At 25.4% G+C, this 23,090-nt stretch overlaps 1 protein-coding gene across 5 annotated transcripts; it reads left to right on the top strand.

Annotated features, from left to right (window-relative positions):
* Positions 1-1,352: 1,352 nt before the first annotated feature.
* LOC109594971 (torso-like protein) lies at positions 1,353-23,018 on the top strand. Of its 5 annotated transcripts, none has more exons than XM_020010242.2 (4): positions 1,353-1,523; positions 16,874-17,530; positions 22,020-22,291; positions 22,345-23,018. In XM_020010242.2, exons 1-4 carry the CDS (start codon positions 1,491-1,493, stop codon positions 22,466-22,468), a joined length of 1,086 nt encoding a protein of 361 aa, XP_019865801.2. In that variant the 5' UTR covers positions 1,353-1,490; the 3' UTR covers positions 22,469-23,018. The 5 variants fall into 5 exon arrangements, with proteins under 5 accessions (XP_019865801.2, XP_049825753.1, XP_049825750.1 ...); XM_049969796.1 differs by having other exon boundaries at positions 1,503-1,507; XM_049969793.1 differs by lacking the exon at positions 1,353-1,523 and adding an exon at positions 7,503-7,593.
* The last annotated feature ends 72 nt before the right edge of the window (positions 23,019-23,090 follow it).

Raw genomic sequence — 23,090 nt, 5'->3', positions numbered from 1 at the left:
TATGTTACATTATTTATATTATTTTGATTATAAATCAAGTTAATTTAAAATTATAATTTAAAGCTACAGTTATTTTTTAAATATAAACGATTTTACGATTGGTCAATAATTTTTATAAATTTTAAAGTCTAGACATCTCGTAACCTTCTATTTTGATCATTTTGTTGACATTGAAATTATTACATAATTATATTTGTTTTCACTAAAATCTAATATATTTATTTTTATTGTTAATTGTTTAATGTTAATAATTTAAAATGATAATTTATATATGTAGTTATACATATATAATAAAGAATTCTGCAATTTTGTTTTAAATAATTATTTCAGAATTTAGACATCTGTTAACCTTCGATTTTGTTAACATTGAAATTATTTGCTTTCTTACATTATTATTAAAACATGTATATTTCTTAGATGGAAGACGCAGTGATAAATGATAACAAAGAAGGACATTTGAATATGTTCTTAATAATTTTAATTCAGCCAAATTATACACTGTAATATTTTATATTTTATAATAAACAATTGATCTAAAATGAAACACATGAATAAAAATATAATTAATAAATTATATTATTATTCATTAATGCAGTCTTAGTGTTGTAATCTCAAGATGAACAATATTAAAAAATCTTTTTGATCTTTTTTAATTGATGGTGTTCCATCAACATTGATTGAAAATGCCAAGATTATTACTATAAAAAGACACATTAATTTATTATTTATTATCTACATAATTTTCAGAGTCTTTTAAATTGTATATCATTATGGCAGCATAAAATTTTACTAATGAAATGAATTACTTTTTTTACTACTTTTTTTGTTAATTCTCCATTATAGTTAATATGAAAACATGAAGTTAATAGATGTTGGACTGACATTCGAGTTTAAATGGATCATTAGCATGAAAACTATTAAACATATTACCAATCGAAACGTCGAATTTTAAAAATGAATCCACCAAACAATTAACTTTATTACTCAAGTCGTCTAAAAATTTTAAATAAACAACGTTTTCTTCTTTTCTCTTGATTTATTTTTTTATCTGTTTTGATTTTTACTTTTAGAGACATTTATTTTAGAATATATACATGTTAGCAACATTTATTGTTTAAAATATATTATTTTGCTAAATAAATGTAATATTTATATTTATTTATTTATTTTAAACGCTTTTCGTAGAAAAAACGTTGTCGTCAAGCAATAATTTGTTTAAAAGTAATTCTTAATTTGTTGATTGATGTGCGTTAATAATTATGTAATTACCCAGAAGTCGTTTTCATAATGTTGACACGCCGCTGAATCTGTGCTTAGTAGTGTTTTAACCATATACAACTCAAATGGGACGTTTTTAAATCAAAACAACCGTTGATTGTCTTTGTAAATAAATTTCCAGTAAAGATGAATGACACCACGATCAGCAAATCTTGGCCAAAAGGTGCGCTTCAGTTCGTCGCGACATCGGTGGTGTTGACTGGTTGACCAAAATGAGGCGGAAGTTCAGGTACTTCAGGATAAAAGTGAGTACATTTTTGAGTTTCTGTTTTTTTGCGATTAAGGTCACACGTGACACAATCATGTGGGATAGAACGGGTTCCGCATTTTTGACGTGTAACATTACGATTAATGCCAAGGACACGTTTTATCTCGAAATTGTCTAACTGTACAGATAGTACCGAAAGCCTCCCCGGATTCGCATGAGGATTTAATGTGTGGCCGAAAATGTTCTCACATTCTTCGAACATTTTTTTATTGACAACCGTGACGTTTCTTTAAAGTTCACCGAGAATTTAGTGTGTTAAAAGTGTTTATTTACCCACTTTCCTACAAAATTTAATTTACTCCAATGCTTCTTTTTTGATAATTACACATACATACATACTACATATTTCTGGTATTAATCGATTTAAATTTATGAACAAGTTTACTTTCTATATAATAATAATAAAAATTCAAAGTTACAAAATAATTAAACTACTTGTTAATGTGATTATCTTATTTATAATTTTATTAGATATCGGGGAAAAGTAGTTTTTAACGTTTTGCTTTAATATAAAGTAAATTCCTTTAAAATAGCTTTTAACGAACAATATAATTAATATTATTATCAACAATATTTTGCCAATACTATAAGCAAATTGTGTCATGAGAAAAAAAATTGTGTGATCTTGGAAATGAAGAAATAATAAATAAATAAACCATTTGTTACGTAAAAAAATGGACAATAACAAACAGACATGGAGAAATATCAGGATTATATTCTGGATGAGACAGAACTTCATTTAACAGTTTTAAGCTTCATTTGAGTGTCTAATATGACATATGATCTTGAGTAGCAGTAAAGAAGCAGAACATCTTTTCTAATGACTAAACAAGCTTATCTCTGAATAAATGTTTCATGAACTTGATCAGTTGCAATGATAGTGTATTATTAAATACTCTTCTTCTAGATTTACCAGCTTCAATCCATTGTCCAAACTGATGAGTAGTAGAGTTGTATTTTTAGTTTATTCCAACAATACGATAAAAAAGAGGTACAAGGAGGGTTAAAATTCAATGCCTGAAATCTTTTTTTAATTATTGATCCATCACATCATATCATATTATTGGTATTGGTCAGAGTAGCTTTAAGCAAACTTTTAAACTCATAAATAAAATTTGCATAAATTATAGAACTTTTTTAACCAAAAATGTTTTAAATACAAGCTAAGGAAAAAAACAATTGGCATAATTAGAAACAGCCTAAAGCAGTTTTCATTTAATATACAGTTGTTGTATACAGTTCTATAAAATGTTGTTAAAATGTAATAAAAAATTTATTCAAATCAATCATGAACCACAAACGTAATTCACTTCATCCTTTATTTAATAAACTAGCCACAATGAAATAGGTATCACTTCAAAAAGTGTTTGTAACTATTTATTTAACAAATATATCGAAATGAATTTTGATTATACTCGTATAAAAACAACTGAATAATAAATTTTACAGAATTTAATCACAGTGGAGAAGGGCGTAACAAAATGCAAAATATGCGCTAATATTCAAATTAAAGTAACTGTATAAAGTATAGAAAAATTAAAGATATCACTATACTTAATAGTGAGTATGTCCTCCTCTATTTCTTCCAAGTTGATTGTATCAACCGGTGGATCAAATCTTGGATACATTGTTCCGTTCTCTCTGAAGCTATTGAGCAAATTCTCGAAGGTTATTCGCGGGTTCTACATTTCTTATGCATCACCCTAGAATGTCCCAAAGACATTTTATCGGATTTATATCGGGACTATTCGTTGGCCACTCCAAATTATGCTGTTCAAAGAAATTTTGAACTACTCTGGCAGTAGCTTTTCTAACTGGTGAGCTGTTCTTATTCGTTCTTGAAGTGACATCTGAACCAAATGTCAATTTTGTAGAGGAGTAGTCAGTCTCTGATGAGCAGTATATGGTCTCCTATGACTGATACCAATTTCTCTGTACCGATTCCACAATCTGTGAATCATCTGCTGACTTGTTTGTAGCAAGTCTTCTTTGTTCAATAGGTCATCCAAAAGCATCATTGTTTATGATACGTACAGTGAAGAGGACTGATAAACAATATTATTCGCGAATTAAACGAGTCTTTTTTGATAAATATCAATTATTTTAGTTTTTCTACAGGTATTAAAAAAAATAAAGATGTTTTTTGTTTAACATTAAAATGTACTGTAGTGTGTAAATAATGCCTACAAGATTAAACATAATTATCTCAAATAATATACGAACAGTTTACATTTTAAATATTGATACTTATTTTATTGTGACTAGTTGTCTTCCAATTCACTTTAAGACTTTTTTATTTTGAAAATAAACTAACAAATTGTTAGACATTTAATACAATTTCATCAAATCCCACGAGAATATATTTTCCTTTCATATGCCAGCAACCTTCACCATTGGACCGCCGAACCGAAAACCACGATAAAAACAATACCCCCAATTTCCACGGTTTCAAAACTCGTCCGAACATATCACAAAAACCGTACTACGAAATTTCAAAACCGTTCTTGGAGCCGTCCGAGCCGGTGTCGCAACAAAGACACCAAACACTTTCGATCGTTGATCCGGTGCAAATCGCCGGTTGCGTTTTCCTGCCAGTGGAATTTCTTCGGCTCGCGACCGATTCGAAACCGAAAGTGGCAATGACACAGTTGCACATGGCCCGGCGCCCATGGCTGAGATTTTTTCACTTCGCATTTCAACCGCGTTTGAATTGCGAAATCGGATTAGATTTTTGGCAAACGTTTACAAGATCTATTTGAGATTCGTTTGGGCGCTGATAAATCTTGGGTGGTTGCTTCACGTCCGTTTTTTATTGTATTCGTACATGGGAGATTTTGTTTTTTCAACACTAACATATTGTTTTATTATACATTAAAAATATATTTATACTTATTTATTTTATGTGCAATTTATTATTATACTTACTTAATGGTTTATTTATTTTTTTAATAATTTCGTGATAGGCATGTATAAGTCAAGGGCGACAACTGTAATTTTATTAACGTTTCATCACTTTACAATAAGATCCTATAATTAAATAGAAGTTTTAACAATAATAAACACATAACTTTATGAGTTTACCTTGAATATAACATTTAACCACATCAAGTAGTTTTTATTTATGGCAATGCAAAATAAATCAGTTTGTTAAAAATAATATTTTTTATGAAATTACCCAATATGTGTCAACTAAATAATTTAAAACAAATTAATTCATATCATACATTATTAAAAGAAGTATATTATAGTAAAATAATAAATAAAAAAGATAAATCACTTAAAATTGCATAATGAATAATTATAAATAAATATAAATAAGACATTTAACAAATCAAAAATGTAATATTTATTTAATTTTATTATGTTTTTATGACTACATAAAACTAATTAATATGTTTATTATATTTACACAAATTATTTTAAAATAATGTGACCTTAATAATAAATTACAAAATTAATAAAATTTTATCACAGTTTTTTAACATAATTACTTATAATAGAAATTTTAATGTCTATTTAATTAAATAATAAATATTTGAAATCACAATTGTAAATTTTAAATTTTTGATTGAAAAGAAATATTTTAAAATTAATCCTTTACTGTTAAGTTGATATTTAATAATATTTTTCAAGTTTTAATTAATATTTTTTATAATTAATGTACCAAAAATTAAAGCATATTCTATAAAATCTATTAACTAGAATATTTTCATATTTTTAACACAATTAATTTACTTAGATATTAAAATTTTCACATTTATTTTTGCAGAATAATTATATTAAAATAGTATTTGTGAATTTGTGTATTTATTGGAAATATTAGTTAAAAAACGTCTCTTTAAATTAAAATAAAAAATATATAGTAATTTAAATAATTTAATTTATGTAATAAATTTATAAAAACTATAAAAGGTGCTTTTATAAAAAACTTTTATTGAAATTTCCGCATATTTCAGTCTTCGACATAATATTAAATCAAACATTTTACAATGGTTTTTGTGCCTTTATAAAATGGAAATCAGTTGTGTAATTTAATTAGTTTTTATTTAGTTACGGAATTATCATTGCAACAATCCACTTAAAATTATAAATCTTCTATGACAAAATATGTCATAAATTTTAAGATCAAAAATAAAAAATAATTTCTTAAACATTTGTATTCACGGAAATTGATTTACTAGAATTACGTAAGTTCCTATTAGTTTTCACTAAAATGTTAAATTTTTAAGAGACACTAATTAAATTATAATACAATTTATTAAATGTAGTATTTCCATATACACTATTGCTCATATGTAGAACAACTTTAGAAACGTTTATTTGTATTGATAAAAGTGTAATATAGCAATATATATTGTTTATTAGAGGGTTTAATTGGGTATTTATTAATATTTGAAAAAAATGCAAGGGTTAAAAGTAGAGCAACTATAAAATAAAACAACTTTAAGTACAGTTAGTCTCCCTTCATTTAGTATAATATATCCGTATTTAAAGAGAGGTACGAAATGTTTAAACAGTTAATACATATAAAATTAATTTAAATTAAAAAGAATCGTTCTTGTAATAAAATGATTATGTTTTTAATTTGTTTATCTACATATGAGCGACAGTCTATTGTGTGTATGTATTATAATTAACCGGAAATATTTTACTAAAATATTAGGATTAATATTATAAAGAATGAATTAAATTTCACTTCAATAAAAAAAAAATTAATAATAATAATTAATAAATAAATAAGTTCCTTAATTTAATATCACTCTATTTTTGAACAGCATATTTATAATGTAAATGTATTTTAATTAAATTTATTAATAATACATTATGCTCAAATTGGGTTATATTAAAATAAATTCTGGTAAATTATGCATTTTTGTATTTTACATTAATTATGTAAATATTATAATATGGTTCAGAACTTATTAAACAAATAGTGTTTATGTAATATTTTATTGTAAATTTTAATTAATGTTTATAATATATATAAATTAAAAAAATTTTTAAACATTAAATTACAATACAATAAACAGGGTGTTTCACAACTTGTCCAACAAATTTAACCACATACTCATTGCTACCTAATATGTCGATTTATCAAAAAAAAATTCTTCAACAGGAAACAAGATAAAAAAATATAAAAATTTATCTTAAACGTTTGAAATTCTAGTTGAAACAGGCATAGATATTTATACCGTACCAAAGGCATTCGATAAATTTTGCTTTTGGAACACCACGAAGGAAGAACATTTGAAGTAGTTTATAGATACACTGGATTAAACTTTAATTTTTATTTAACATTCTATTTCTCTTGGAGAAGATTTTTTTTTATGATTCCACTTCTGATGTAACAGTTGTCAGATATGTTGTGAAACACCCTTTATAATTTTACTGGTTTTATTATACAATACCAATTATTAAATTAATAAAAGAGGCCTTTACTGGAAACTTTCATTGAAACAAATCTGTTTCCTTATTTTTCAATCTTCCACTATTGTTGTCAAAATTTTACAATGGCTTTTGTGCCTTTGACAATCAGCATTAATTTAGTTATGGTATTCTCTTCACAACAGTCCACTTAAAATTATAAAGCTTCTACGACAAACTGTCTCATTAAATTAATTGAAAAGTTTAAGAAATTGCAAAAAAAACTAATTTCCTAAACATGTGTGCACACGGAAATTGATCAACCAGAATTGCATAAGTCCTAAAATCTCATTAAATTAATTGCCCCAGTGTATTTGAAAATCAATAAGCCGAACGTGAAATTAATTACGTACATACGCAAATTTGACGCAAGTAAAAACAATACAAAGATTAATTGGAATCGTAATGTACCCACCAATGCACCCACATGAAAACATTTTCTAAAACGATAACGTTCAATGGTTGATAAGTGGAAAAAAATACGTCGCTGTATTAATTGTCACAATGTAAATAACAGTCGACTAAATAATAAAATATTTTTTTGGTTTTTATCCCACTGTTTATTATTATTTCATGTGTTTGTTGGTGTTTGAACCGGACTTGTGGTTTTATCACTTTGAATGGTTTGTATAAAGTTTCATTTTGTCTCAGTGACTGTTTTATTTGATAGCGTGCTTTGTAAGTGATTGTTGTAGTTGGTTTATCAAAAAAAAAAAAAACTGTCAAGGGTAAGTTCAAATACCAATCTTAATTGTTTCAAAATCAAATACACAGAAAAAGTTATTCGTTTAAAGGTAATTATAGAAAGTTCTTTGATATTCCACACGCAAGTCGATATTAATAAACAACAGTTTGTCACATAATAGTTACACAAAAACAATAACCCTCTCTAGTAGGAAGTAGCGTTATTATTTATACGTGCATGCTAATCCGTAATTGAAAATTTCACTTGGTTAAAATCAAAAGTGTTCGAAATACGCCATGCGGTAACATAAGGAAACGGTGCGACACAAGTAATATTAATTATTCATTATTTAATAATTAATCCGTGATAGCCGTGTTAATTGCGCGAACATAATCAGTTATTAAGTTGCAGCTAATTGGCGTAAAAAATTATAGGGCTGATAAATATCGCCGATCGTAATTGATTTTAATGAAGCCCGGAAGTTATAGTAAATATAAATAAAATAAATTCCTTTCAATTAATCAATAATTTATTAATTTATCGACCATTCTAATACACAATGGGAAAATAAGAAAAAGGTAATATAAAATCATTGGTTTACGATGCTGAGGTTACTAAGACGTAAACCAAGCTGGTTTGGGTAATTCCAAATTAAATAAACAATTTGTTAAGTGTAAAACGACTTATAAGTCATTTCTTATTCTTTGGTTGTATTGAATTATTTTTATTATTGCACAAACCATAAAAAATCTTATTTATTTATTGTTATGTTATTGTTTCATCTGTTTATAAACAAGAATTTATGATAAAATTATTTTAAATTTATTGTATTATATTTAAATCTATAAATAAAAAAATATAAAATTGGTAAAAATAAATTTTTCAGTATTCAGAATTTTTCAATAGTCAGTAACTTTCATTTATTTATATTCTTTATTATATTGTAATTATATTATTATTATAATTTAACTCTCCATCTTATATAAAATTTTAGAATTTTATTTATTATATTCTTATTTATTATATATTATATATTTACATTATATATTATATATTGCACATTATATATTATATATTGTACATTATATATTATATATTGTACATTATATATTATATATATTGTACCTTATATATTATATATTGTACATTATATATTATATATTGTACATTATATATTATACATTGTACATTATATATTATATATTGTACCTTATATATTATACATGGTACATTATATATTATATATTGTACATTATATATTATATATTGTACATTATATATTATATATTGTACATTATACATTATACATTGTACATTATATATTATATATTGTACATTATATATTATATATTGTACATTATATATTATATATTGTACTTTATATATTATATATTGTACATTATATATTATATATTGTACATTATATATTATACATTGTACATTATATATTATACATTGTACATTATATATTATATATTGTACATTATATATTGTATATTGCACATTTTATATTATATATTGTACATTATATATTATATATTGCACATTATATATTATATATTGTACATTATATATTATATATTGTACATTATATATTATATATTATACATTGTACATTATATATTATATATTGTACATTATATATTATATATTGTACCTTATATATTATATATTGTACATTATATATTATATATTGTGCATTATATATTATATATTTTACATTATATATTATATATTATACATTGTACATTATATATTATATATTGTACATTATATATTATATATTGCACATTATATATTATATATTGTACATTATATATTATATATTATACATTGTACATTATATATTATATATTGTACATTATATATTATATATTGTACCTTATATATTATATATTGTACATTATATATTATATGTTATATATTCTAAAAAATGATATTTTTTAATATTTTTTGAATTTTTCAGTCTAAAATAACAAGATTTATATTTGGTTTAATAATCAATAACAGTTATTTTTATAAATATTTCAATATTTTGTATATAATTAAAAAATTATAAATGTAAAATTCACAAAAAATTATTTTATTATATTAATTTGTGATTTTTAAAACAAATATTTTATTTTTCCGTATAATTTTTGTTATAACCTATTATTATTATATAGTTTTTAAGAATTTTTTATATTTAAGTACAAAATATTTTCTTAATTTTTTTGAATTTAATTTCATTATTTTATTGACTATTTTTTAAATATTTTTGTTGATATAAATAATAGTAAATTATAATGATGAGTGATACTGGAAACAAATCAATTAAAATTAATAAAAGTATAATATTTACATTACATTGTTTATTCAGTTAAATGTTAAATCTGATTATTTTTTTATTAAACTGTTAAATGTTAAAATTAAAATTATACACAACAAACATGTGTATAGACAAAGGTGTTACAGAACATAGTGTCATTGTAATATATTTACTTTGCGACGGCCTTATTTGAATGGCCTTCCCGACTAGAGAAAAGGTCGTTTATCTTATCTATCTAGAAATAATAGCAAATTCACTAGAACAACTAACCACCCACCCCAAATTCCACAAACCCCAAACAATTTCTGCCGGGACCCACATCTGGCGTCAACCTGTTCCCCTATCGGTCGTTTGGCACCCCCATCTGGCTCAGTTAGTACCCCATTCCGGCGCCGAGCAACTAGTGAAAGTGTACACACGTGAGAGCGTGTTTTCGTCGCGGACCCTTCTATTCGCCACGTTCGCTCAAACGGAGCGCCGCCGACGGAGGCGTAGAGAGAGAAACACACCTGCACGATTCAAGGGGAGCAGGCAGCCAAAGCGAGGCGAAAACCTGGTCAATAATGTGCCCCGGTCCGGCGACGGCGACGAGTGCACGCCGTTTACATCGACGACCGCCGCTCAATGTGCATTTGTTTTGGTTCTAGTTTTCGTATGGTGTGTGGCCATTCTGATTTCGGTTTGTGACTGTGAGTCTGTGCCGGCCGTTCGGATAAGTGATGCCCGGAAAGTTATGATAGGTATTTATTTGACGTTTCAAACGTTGCACTGCTAATCAGGTTCGCTAAGACTTCTGTAACTGATCACAGAAGGTTTTCTGAAAGTTTCGCACACCTTTTGTGTAACATGTGACCGACAAATGATGTTTTGAAATCTATTGAAAATTCAGTGTTCAGAGAATATTTACAAATCATCATATATTTAATTTATTTTGTTTACACACAGGTATTATTTAAAAGATAATATACAATTTTTAGTTAATATTTCTATTGTAATTTCAAAAAGCATAAAATTATTTAATAATAAATTTATTTAATAAAAAAAATTGACAGATAACTTGTTACTGTGTGCTTTAAAGATTAAGGAAATTATTTTCTAATAGTAAAATTGAAATAAAAAATAATACATTAAAACTTTCTTTTACATACATAGTTCAAATATCCTAGAAATTTCAGTCCAGTTCAATTACAAATCAATAAATACTACTCTGTTATTATAATCATATTATTCCGTATCTAATCCATAATTTTATAAACTATTACTTTCAATGTTCATATTTATTAATTTTATACACGTTTGAAATTGCAAAATCGATTTTTTATGATATGTTATTAATTAATAAACTAGATTTTCATAAATTAAAATATTGACATATGAAACTATTGCAATATTAAATTATTTTATTGTAAATCTAAAAAATTAGTTGAGGTTAAAATATTGATTTTAAACTAACTGAAACTTTGAAGCTTTCGGAAGCTTTTGAATTTATATAAATTTGAAATTTCACACTTTTATTACTTAAAATTATTTAATTGCTAAAACTTTAAAAATTTTGAATCTTTCTACTGTTTTTGAATTTATATAACGTCGAAATTTAAATTTTAAAATGTTAAAAAAAAATCGATTAAGTTTTAAAAGTTTTTAGAACTTTACAACGAAAATTTTTGATGCTGTTAAACTTTAGAATTGTGAAACTAATTTTGAATTTATAAAATTTTCAATATCTTAAACATTGGGGGTTTGAAACCTCAAAACTGTGGATATTTTAATTTTTGTACTTTGAAACTGACTGTTGAAACTCAATAGTTTTTGAATTTATATAACTTTAAAATTTAAGTTTTAAAATATTAAAGACATATTAAAGACATGAAATTTTAAAATTTTGAAACTTTTTGAAGCTCTTAAACCTTAAAATTATGAAACTGACTTTGAATATATATAATTTTTAAAGTTTGAAACGTCAAAACTGTGGAAATTCTTAAACATTAGAATTATGAAATTTGAAATTCAAAACTGTGAAAGTCTGAAACTTTGAAACTTATATTAAAACTTTCAAAAGTTTTTGAATTTATATGACCTTAAAATTTGGAACTTAAAATCTTAAAGTTTTACTTTAAAATTTATCAATTTTTGAGATTTGAAACTTTAAAATTCAAATATTTTAAACTTTATATTCATAAAACTTATTTTTTATTTAAAAAAATTTGATAATATTATGTAATAATAAAAAATTTTTACTATTTAAAACATTCAAATTTAAAATTTTTAATTTGCTAATTTAAATATTTGAAATTCAATATTTAAAAATTTAAAATTTTTAAAAGAAGCAAAATTTTTATTTTACATAAATTTTGAAATAATGAGGTTAAAAAAATATTATATAATGCCTTTGTCTACAAACGAAGACATTTGTGCAATCTATAAATAATCAGTTGTAATTAAATAATTAATCTGTATATTGCATAATTATGTCACATTTTTGAGATCAATATTGTGTAACTAAAAAATTAACACAATTTTTTCTAATTTATAAACAAAAATAATTTAGGTCAGTAAATAAGTATTGACTCGATTATTTAATACATTTGAATGTATAAATTACATTAAGATGTGAAAGGTATGGTAATACTTGTATAATATAAATATCTCAATTATTATTCAACTTAAATAACAGTAAAAACGATATCATGTTAAAAAGATTTGTATCTTTGTTATAAATTATATTAATAACACTCTAGTCTACACTAATCGTTCAACATTGAATTGTCACAAATTAATCATTCCAACTGGATCGCGTTTGTGTAATTTGGACTACAAAGTGTGTCGATAAAATTATGAAAGGTATAATGTACACACTTATTATTCAATACGTGCACCATAAGCACACATTTATGTGATTTTTAAAATCACACTTTTAACCGCGTGTTTATGGGTACGAGCTCTATTAATTTCGATACTATGTTTAATTGGGTATGATTAATATTTATATTTAATTGTGGCTAATTAGGGTAAATGGTTTTTATTATTGGTTAAAATTACAATGTATTAAATATTGTATAATCAATGACAATGCAGCTGTATCCTATTATTATTCAGCTTAAGATTTATTGGTATATAATTGTATGTAACCCAGATATTTGTAACATTTTGAAAATCTTCAAACGTCAACTGATAACAACTGAAAATTATTTGGAGACTGTGTTAGAGCCAAATTGTTTACCTGATTATCAGGCTCCAGGAACGTCTCAGTTGGGTTACTAATCAAGCATGCAAAATGTAACTTGACCTACGAAGAACATTTTAATTTCTTCAGAGAATTTAACTTCGGGACAAACAAACTAATTGGCCACGATCTAGTCATGATAAATTTAAATTAATGTATTTATTTACCCACATTATACGTATTTAAAAAGTGTAGAGCATAAAATGGAAGGAAAGGAAAATCGTGATTGGATTTAAATTGAACACGTTCACTTCTTCGTGCGACATAAAAAGCCTCGCGCACAGTTTGCAAACTCACCTTTCATAACATCTGTTCACATTACTGAAGCAGGCAAACTATACTTGCAAAAGACTCATTAATGGGTTTGTAATGTAGTGTGAAGTAAAATAGTCTGAAGTGTATAGTAATGTTACAGTTGTTTGACCAGAATATTGTTTTAACAAAATTAAATGATATGTTGCGAGATTATTTCGAAATTATAACTGTCTAGGAAATTTTGAAATTAAATATTTAAATTTTAAAATAAATTTAATTCCCAATAAATAAATTAATTAAAATTTATTTTTCTCATTACTTAATTTGTCAATCCAAAAAATAAAAAAGAAAATATTGGTATAAAATTTAATTTTTTTCTTTTAAAATATAAGAATTATTTTCTTAAAAATAATTTCTTAACAAAATATTCGATTTGACAATATTACAAAAAATATTTAGTTTTTTGCCATACAAAAAGGGCAGATAATAATAAAGTTTACATAAATATTAAATGAAAGTCCTAAAAATTTTAATAATTACAATACTAATTTTAATTATTTAAATTTAAATATGTTCATTTATTTTAACTGAAACATTAAACAATAAATATTTTAATTTATTTTACCTATTACGTATTAAATTATGAAATTAAATATATATGAAATATAAATAATATATAATATTTAAAATTTAAGAAAAATTTAATAATAATCTTTTGCATATTTATCAAAAATGTCATATTTCATATAAAAGAATCTTTAATTTGCTTTTAATTAATTTCAAAGAATTGAAATTATGACCAAATTTTGGTAAAATAAAAATTCCCCAATTTTCAAAAAAAGTAATGTTTCAAACTATGAAACAAATGTTTTTATTATACTAATTTTAATTATTTAAGTTTAAGTATATTGATTTATTATAATTGAAACATTAAACAATAAATATTTTTATTTTACTTTATTATATTAATTAAATTATGAAATAATAAAAAATTTTAGTTATAAAATTTAAATATTAAAATTAAATTTTAAGAAAAATTTAATAATTATTTTGTATAATTAACAAAAATATCATATTTCATATAAAAGAGTCATTAATTTGTATTTAATTAATTTAAAAAAATGAATTTATAACAAAATTTTGATAAATTAAATATTCCTTTAATATTTTAGAAAAAGTAATGTTTGAAAACTAAGGAACGAAAAACATGTTTTGGTTATACTAATCTTAATTATTTCAGTTTAAATATATTTATTTATTTAATTGAAATATTAAATTATAAAATTAAAATAAGATAAAAAATTTCATTTAAAATGTTTAAATTAAATATAAGAATATTTGATTTATTAATCAGCAAAAATAACTTAATATTTTTAATAAAACTTTAAAAGATAAATTATTAAATTAATTAATATTTTCAGATTTTATAATCTTTTTAAATTTACGAAAATATATAGAATAAAATTATCTTTAATTTGTATGTTCTTAAGAAAAAAAAAAAAGATTTTGTTCAAATACATTTAAATTAGCTGATTTTTTCGTTTAAAAAATTATTTATTACGTACCATCATAGCTTAAAATGTACTCTAAAATGTGATTCCTGCAATAAAATGCGTTTTAGCTTTACAATCCATGTATTAAGAATTTTATTACTTCAGTAAATTGCTTTTAAAATATTAATTGTCTTTTAGAAACATAAGAGAATCCCATTACACATAAAATTGCAGATAAGATCACCAATTAAATTTTAAAATTATATATCCACGTAAAACCATAAATTCCCAATAGTTCCATAATAATACCCCTTCGTGATAAACAGTACCGTTGCACGATTGCTTAATTACATCCTTGAAAACTAACATTTAAACTTAAACCAGTTGAACTTTACTAGTTCTTTGCGATGTGGGTCTATGTTAATTTATGCGACAGTAACCCACTAATATCAGTCATTTACGAAACCATATCATGTCATTACGGCCTATAATTCGGTAGCAAACAATTCCACGATTATTGCAGTATGGAAAATTAACGGTGCAACATGTTGGAAAGAAAAATTTATAATTATATTTCATTTATGTTTGTTGTTGCTTTGTCATTTATTAATATAACGGTTTTTTATTCAATTTACTTTTATGAAGTGGTTGTAGTTTTATATCTATGCCAAGGAAAATAAAGTCATTAATATTCTAAGGGAATATTATTTAATACTTCAAGTAACTAAGGATAAGCAAGGAACGTTTTAAAACGAGGTCGTTAAGCATCCCATTAAATTTATAAATTTAGTTAACATTACTAATAAAAAACACAATGTTGTTATCAACGTTTAATGTACCGACCACGATTTAAATAAACAATTGAAACAATACCGGTTTAATTATAATAATTAAACTATCGTTGACTTCCAGTAACCTTTTGGTCTGTGACTTAAGAGATGTCATGTGAAAATTTTTGAATCTACGTCGAGTAAAATTGGCATGTGAAACTGGATAAATGCATATTCGTATTCACTAATTGTCGGCCTATTCAAAAACCATAATTGCAACACGGTTTTGCAATTAGATTGACAATAGTCACGTCTGGTTAATTTATTTAAGCAACAATCGACTACTGACCACGATTTTCGTATTATTTAAGATTTGCATCATCGATGCAGCAGTTCATTTGCTTGCACTGGTCTTTGCCAGTTTTGCAACTGTGAAACAATATTAAAATTAAACGGTAATGCATTTAATATTTGTTTTTATTTAATTTCAAAATTTAGAAAAGATGCGTTAAAAATAAAATATTGGAATAAAATAACAATATAAATTACTGGAATAATTATTTTTATAAAACAAATTGTAACTTGGTAATTTGTTATTATAAAATCTTTAGTCTAATCAACAAATAAAATTTAAATGTATCTAGCAAGATTTACTTTAAATTAAATATATTTTAACCAATATTATTTTAACTAATATTATTATATATATTTTTTAATATAAAAATATATATATAATAATGAATGAAGTAAAAATACATACAATGTACAGGGTGTTTTACAAGTTATCCGACAAATTTTAATCATGTAAAAAAAAATATTTATCAGCAGGAAACTAGTTAAAAAATAATAAAGTACACTGTTCCAAGACCCTAACGCACCACAACAATAAAAAATAATTATCAATAATATTTTTTTTGAAACGGGAAAATAAACATTTAGACTCTTTGTATATTTATTTAAAAATAGGTTTTTACTTATGATTCAAAAATATTGTTTTTCTAAAAAAATTAAAAGTTAACAAAACTTGATGTTGTATAAGCAAATTTAAAAAATCCCACACAGTATATTTACTGAAAGAGAAGATCGCGGTCGCCTCCGGGGAGGCCGCCTAGATAACACCGTTGCAGCTTTGCCTAGCGAACGATAATAACCCGGTGGCATCTCCGCAGGTATCAGTCGCCGCGAGGATGTGGGGCCGGGCGCAGCTCTTGGTGCTGCTGACCGTTCTGTGTGCGCACGGCGACGACGCCCAGGACGACAGCGAGCTGAAGGTGGGCCGCGCCATCGACATCTTCACCAGATACGGCTATCTCAGTCTCAGCGTCAAGGTGGTGCCGAGGAACGAGAGCTCGTGGATATTCCGCGAGCCCACCATCGAGGTCTTCGTCGACCTGGACCGTTACGCGGTGGAGCGTAGGATGCCGAAGCGACAGCGTCAAGTGTTCGAGGGCAACTTCCACATGGAGTTCTGCGAGAACGCCAACCAACTGTTGCAGGCGTACTTCCGCGACTTCAGTTTCGAGGGTGTGGAGAAGCCGTGGAAGGCGTTCTCGGGCAGCTGGGCGCCGGAGACGGTGGCCCGCAACTTGGGCATAAACTCCTCGTTTATCCTGTCCGATTTGTACGGTTATGTGCTGGTGCGGTTGTCCAGACATCGTGAGAGTGTTGAGTTGTCGAGGATCCCGAACAATGTTAATTTGGCGGACGCTGTGGCGCAGGAGATCGACGGGATTCGGGTCGGGGATGTTAGTAGTGTCATCATGTTCATCAAAAAGTACGGGTCGCATTTCATACATTCCTTCGTTACTGGAAACTCCATTTACCAGGTAAATATTATTTCAATTCCCTTTACCACGTCCCATTACAAATTAAACTGATAGTAGTTATTGAGTAACTGTTTTAAATCGAATAAAGAGTTTCATTTAAAACATTTATTACTTTACACTAAAGGCAATAATATTTTATTTTCAGCCAATATTACTACAACTATAAAGAAATTATTAAATTAAGTAATAACAAAGTTATGGACAACTAATAATTTCATTCATATAAATTTAAAAAATTAGTCTCATTAATACAAACAATTTCTAATTAGCAATACTTGAGCATGTTAATATTAAAATTAATTTAATAATATGAATCTATTAATTTTGTAAAAATGGTGGATGCGCCAAAGATAAAATCTTGATTTATTCATATTTTTTTGGTAAATATTTTCAACTATCAATTTATTTACTCTTTCATAAGTTTATGAGTTATTTTATTTATTTTCAGAATTGTTTTTTACTTTATTTTTGTTTATTTTCTATTTTAATCATTTTATAAAATTAAATTTAATTATTTTAAATATACATAATCGTTTACGTTTCGTTCGTTTTTTATTTCATTTATTGTTTCATTCATTTTTTTACAAATATAATATTTATTTATTAAAAAACATTATTTTCCTTTTTGTGATAATTTAGTATGATTTATAAATAATTTTATGTTTCTATTTAACTTATTCTAAATGTATAAATAAACTACTATTTTATTTATATGAAAATTATTTTTCAATGTACTTTTTCTCACAATTTAGATTAAAAAAGGTTTTTTACTTTTTATTTTTTATAATTTAAATAATATTACTTAATTCATCATTCTCTTAATATTCAATTCCATAAATTTATTTACTTGTAATTATGTCTATAAAATATCTTTCTAGATTAAATAAATGTATTAATCATTATAAAATATTAATATATTGTTTTATTATTATTATTTTTTAACAAATGTAGTATTTATTTATTTTGAATTGAAATTTTTCTTTTTGTAACCAATAGTAACAAAGTGTATATTTTTCTTTTAAGAAATGAATATAAATAATTTTGTCTTTCTATTTAAAACATTTTCTAAATATATAATTAAATCATTTTAATGATATGAAAGTTATTCTCCAATTTACTTATATCTCTTAAGTTAAAAAAGGTTTTATTATGATACTTTTTTAATTTAATACAAAATTAATAGATAAATAATTATTTAATTCGTCATCCTTATAATATTCTATTCCATATATTTGTTTATTATTGTTTATGTCTATAAACTATCTTTCTGGGTTAAACAAATTTATTAATCATCTTAAAATATTAATATTATCTTAATAATTATCCATATTAAAAAATTATGATGGGATTTTATTTCGGTAGTCACTTTATTATTTTAATAAATTTAAATTATACAAAACTGATGGTTATTAATCAAAATTTTAATATTAATTCAAAAATTTTAAAAATTATAATATTTTATAAAGATAAAAACTATTTAAATTACATATATCTATTTTTACTTTAAATGTTAATTATCTATTTTTGGCTTCTTTAACATTTATAATTCAAATATATTATTCATTTGTTGATTGATTTTATTTTAAATTTTGTTACTCACAATTAATTAATTTTCAGTCAGTAATATAATAAACATATGTAAAATCATATTTAAGAAATATTTATTTATACAATTACAAAATTCCAATAAATAATTAATATAAAACAACATTATTAAATTAAATGTATGCTAATTAAAGCAACATGAAAGCAAATTACAACATTTTTGTGTGCAAAAACAATTAATAAATCATATACACAAATATTTTGAGAAATACTCAAACAAATCTTCATCGAAGCAAAATTACCAACCAATAAAATTTATAAACAAACGTCCTTGCACCTTGAATTGACCGATTGAGAAATTTCTGTTTACTATTTAATTATCATAATTGACTATCTAATAAATATGTAAAGGTGAGTCTTTGTCAGTCTGCGTTTTATTGAATTTACATATTATCTAAGGATCTTTGCCAATAATTAATTAACAGATATTAGAATATAAATTTGGTCTCTTTTCTATAAAACACCTAGTAAATTAGTTTCGTTGTACACTGTTGTAATTAATGTCCAGTTTTTTCAATTTAACACAAGGTCGGTTTGTTGTTTTCCGAAGACTGGTGATTCTAGTTGTTTCGCAAGGAATTAATAAATACAATTTAGTTACGTGCATATTGCAGTCACCGTTGTTTAGATAATGCAGTTCACCTTAACACTGACATACACCATAACATCTCTTAATAAGGTTAATGTTACGCTAATGGTTTTTATAGTTTTTCAACTGGATTTAATTGCTTGCCCCAAAAAACAACAATTTAATTAAGTTTATGAATGTTACAGCAAATTCAAAATGATTTGTTGCAACCTTATTTTGAGGTGTTTCTTAGTAATTGTGTCAAACAACTGTTTTATTTAAAAATATTGGACAAAAACATTTCTTATCTTTTTTATTGTGTTCTAACTATATGATAACTATTTGTCCTAAGTATAGCTTATTTTTTTCAGAATACATTATATTTAGTAGGTTTTTCTATTGAAATAAATCGTAATTTTGTAAAAAAAAAAAACATTAAATTCCACTACTTTATTATACATAATTGGATAAGGTTAATTTTCCACGGTTTTCAAACTTTACAACTCGCATTATTAAATTTTTTTGCGCCTGGAGTTATTTGCGGTTCGCGGTACTGAAAAATTATTTAATTGGATCTAAAACTTCTCAGCACAAAAACCAATTGTAATTCGTAAATCAAGTAATGATGGTTTATTAAAGTGAGGACGTTAACATTTTTGCCAAATGCTTTATTGTTGAGTTACATCTGGAGGAAGACAATTTAAACGAGCAATGACATTTTTTCTTATTCACAAAGTATAACGTAATTTAAATGTTTTTAAAATTAATTTTAATTGTTTGTACAGTAAGTAAGGTCACTTACTTACACGAGGCACTAAAATTTACTTATTATTTAAGCACTTCGTTAATAATTGTTTAATAAAATATTTATATTCAGTTAAACTGAACTGTTGTCGCAGATAAAATCGCAATTAAATTAATAAATTAAATGGTAGTTGTTTAACGAAATTTCGCAACGCAAAAAGTCGCATTGTAAGAGTCAATGATAGAAAACCATTGTGCATTGTCCTTGGCTTTTAAAAACGCAATCTGCACATTGTTAATGGAATGATCAGGACTCTGTTCCGTGTAGCTATGTTGTTCTTGTTTTTTTCTTCCTTTTTCTTTTTATTGTTTTATGTATTTTGTCCATCGAGAGACAAACCAGCAGCTTGTAAGTTCTCACGGATACAATCGGTCGTTTAAGTGGGAATGTTGTCGTAATGTTGAAAAAAATTCAGTGTTTTAAAAAATGCTTACTGAATTTTTATGGCCTAATATGGTTCGATAATTACCTTTAGAATAATAATTTAACCCTATAATTATCATACACAGAATTTTTATATATATATATATATATATACTCTTCGATAGTTACTTTTCTAATAATCCTATTATTTCTATAATTGTATGCTTAATAATACTTATAGGCCAATACTTTTTAATAGTAACTTTTTTTATTAATCCTATAATTGTAATCATTTATAGACTAGTATTAAGTTTATAATTGTTTGTAGACTTTTTATAGGCCAATACTGATCGATACTGTTAATCCTATAACTGCAAGCAGAATTTTAATATACCAACACTGACCTATAGTTCTCAATAATATTGTTAATCCTTTAATTGGACAAATATTGACAACGTCGAACACAATATTATCTCATCACAGTTCAGTAACACCATTTTGCAAATTACATAACAAAGCAACCGATACTCTCATATTAAATTCAACTCTCAATGACAAACTGCACGATATCCAACACACTCAACGTTATCCGTATTATTTAGCAAAAAGTATTGTTAAATAAGCAACAAAGCCGTAACAATAATCCTCACGTTTTGAAATTTGGCCTGGATCCGTTTCTTCTCGCGGCGTAAATTTACATTCATCATTTCTCTCCGTGTGTCTGTTAAGAAATTTTTACTTGTAGAAACTGCGTGCACTAATAAGCACTTATGTTGTACTTAATAAAACAACACTGTAATAAGTTAGATTCAATAATTTGAGGGCAAAATTTAGTGTTTTAATAGAAAATATTTAATTGTAAGTACACAATTATCCATGTCACAGATGGTGTAAATGTTAACAAAGAAATTCCCACATAATGAATCGAATTACACCATAAATTCCATTAAAAAAATACGACGTCAACGACTTCAGATAAACGCAATTTAAAATGTCAATGTTACCTTTAAATCCATTGTTGAAGGATAACAGTTAATAATAAATCGTTTATTAAGCCTGACAAAGAAATCTTTGTGTCCTCTGTAAACATTTGAGGTTTATTCGAAACATGTAATAACAATCTTAAAAATAATATTTGCTTTTTCCAGGTATTTGTCTACACAAAAAACCACTATCATCAGATAAAAGACAGGCTGAAAACGCGGGGAGTGTCGCACATCAACAAAGTGGACCTCATACAGTATTTTGGGCCGGCCTACAGCGTCCACTTGGGCAAAATTAAAGTGGCCAGCGGCAACAAAACCGTGGAGAAATGGGTGGAGAACAAGCTGCGATTCAGCTACTACCTCTACACATATCAGAGCCTCCTCAAAGTCCACGGCGACTCCGGATTGTTGTCCACCCTAAACAACCTTCTAAGGTGAACCATTGCGTTCCATTTTATTTATACAAATTATATCGTTTTTTGTGTAGGAACGAAGCCGTTGTGGAACTTAACATGAAGAATTTGGCGCCAGCGTTCAAGGACCCGGTGAAACGAGCGTGGTTCGAAGAAGTGCTCAATAACTTCATCAAGCTGTGGGAAGTTAATCTGTGAACTATATTAGTTTAGGCTTTAAGATCCATTTGTAGTACATTGTACGGAAATGTGGAAGGATTTCCGAGATGCCAAAGACGTATTCCTATGAACATTGTTGATCTTGTAAGATTAAACTCTAAGTTTAAAAATACCAATATTTTTTTATGAGTATTGACTTTTAAATGGTATATCTGTCTCGTGACCATGAACTAATTCGTGGTCAAACAAGATACCTAATTAATGCCCAGTTATCAAGTAACTGCATTGTTTCACGTTATTACTTTTGCGTGATACAAGATGTGATAAAAGTTCCTAGTTACTTTGTAATGATACAAGTCACAATCCACACGCAAAAGTTACAAACTCAGTGAAAACAGTTAACGACTTTTCTATAGCAAATGCGCATTAAATGCGTCTATTAATTGATTAATTTAATTATAGGTATCGCAATCCAAATAGAAGGCTGAACAATGTCTTACCTATTTAAATGTGATGTACTTTTTGTATGAAATTACGACGAATATTTGTATAAATTTATATGTAGTTTTAATAAATTATGTTTAAAATATGACGTCTTAAAATTATTCCCATTTTCTAGGATTAGACTGTTGTGTTAAAAAAATAAAGGTAAAATAAATAA

This window comes from Aethina tumida, chromosome 7 (assembly GCF_024364675.1).
Source record: "Aethina tumida isolate Nest 87 chromosome 7, icAetTumi1.1, whole genome shotgun sequence".
NCBI classification, from domain to species: domain Eukaryota; kingdom Metazoa; phylum Arthropoda; class Insecta; order Coleoptera; family Nitidulidae; genus Aethina; species Aethina tumida.
The sequence above is the reverse complement of the archived record's forward strand: the minus strand, read 5'-3'. Positions and strand labels throughout refer to the sequence as shown.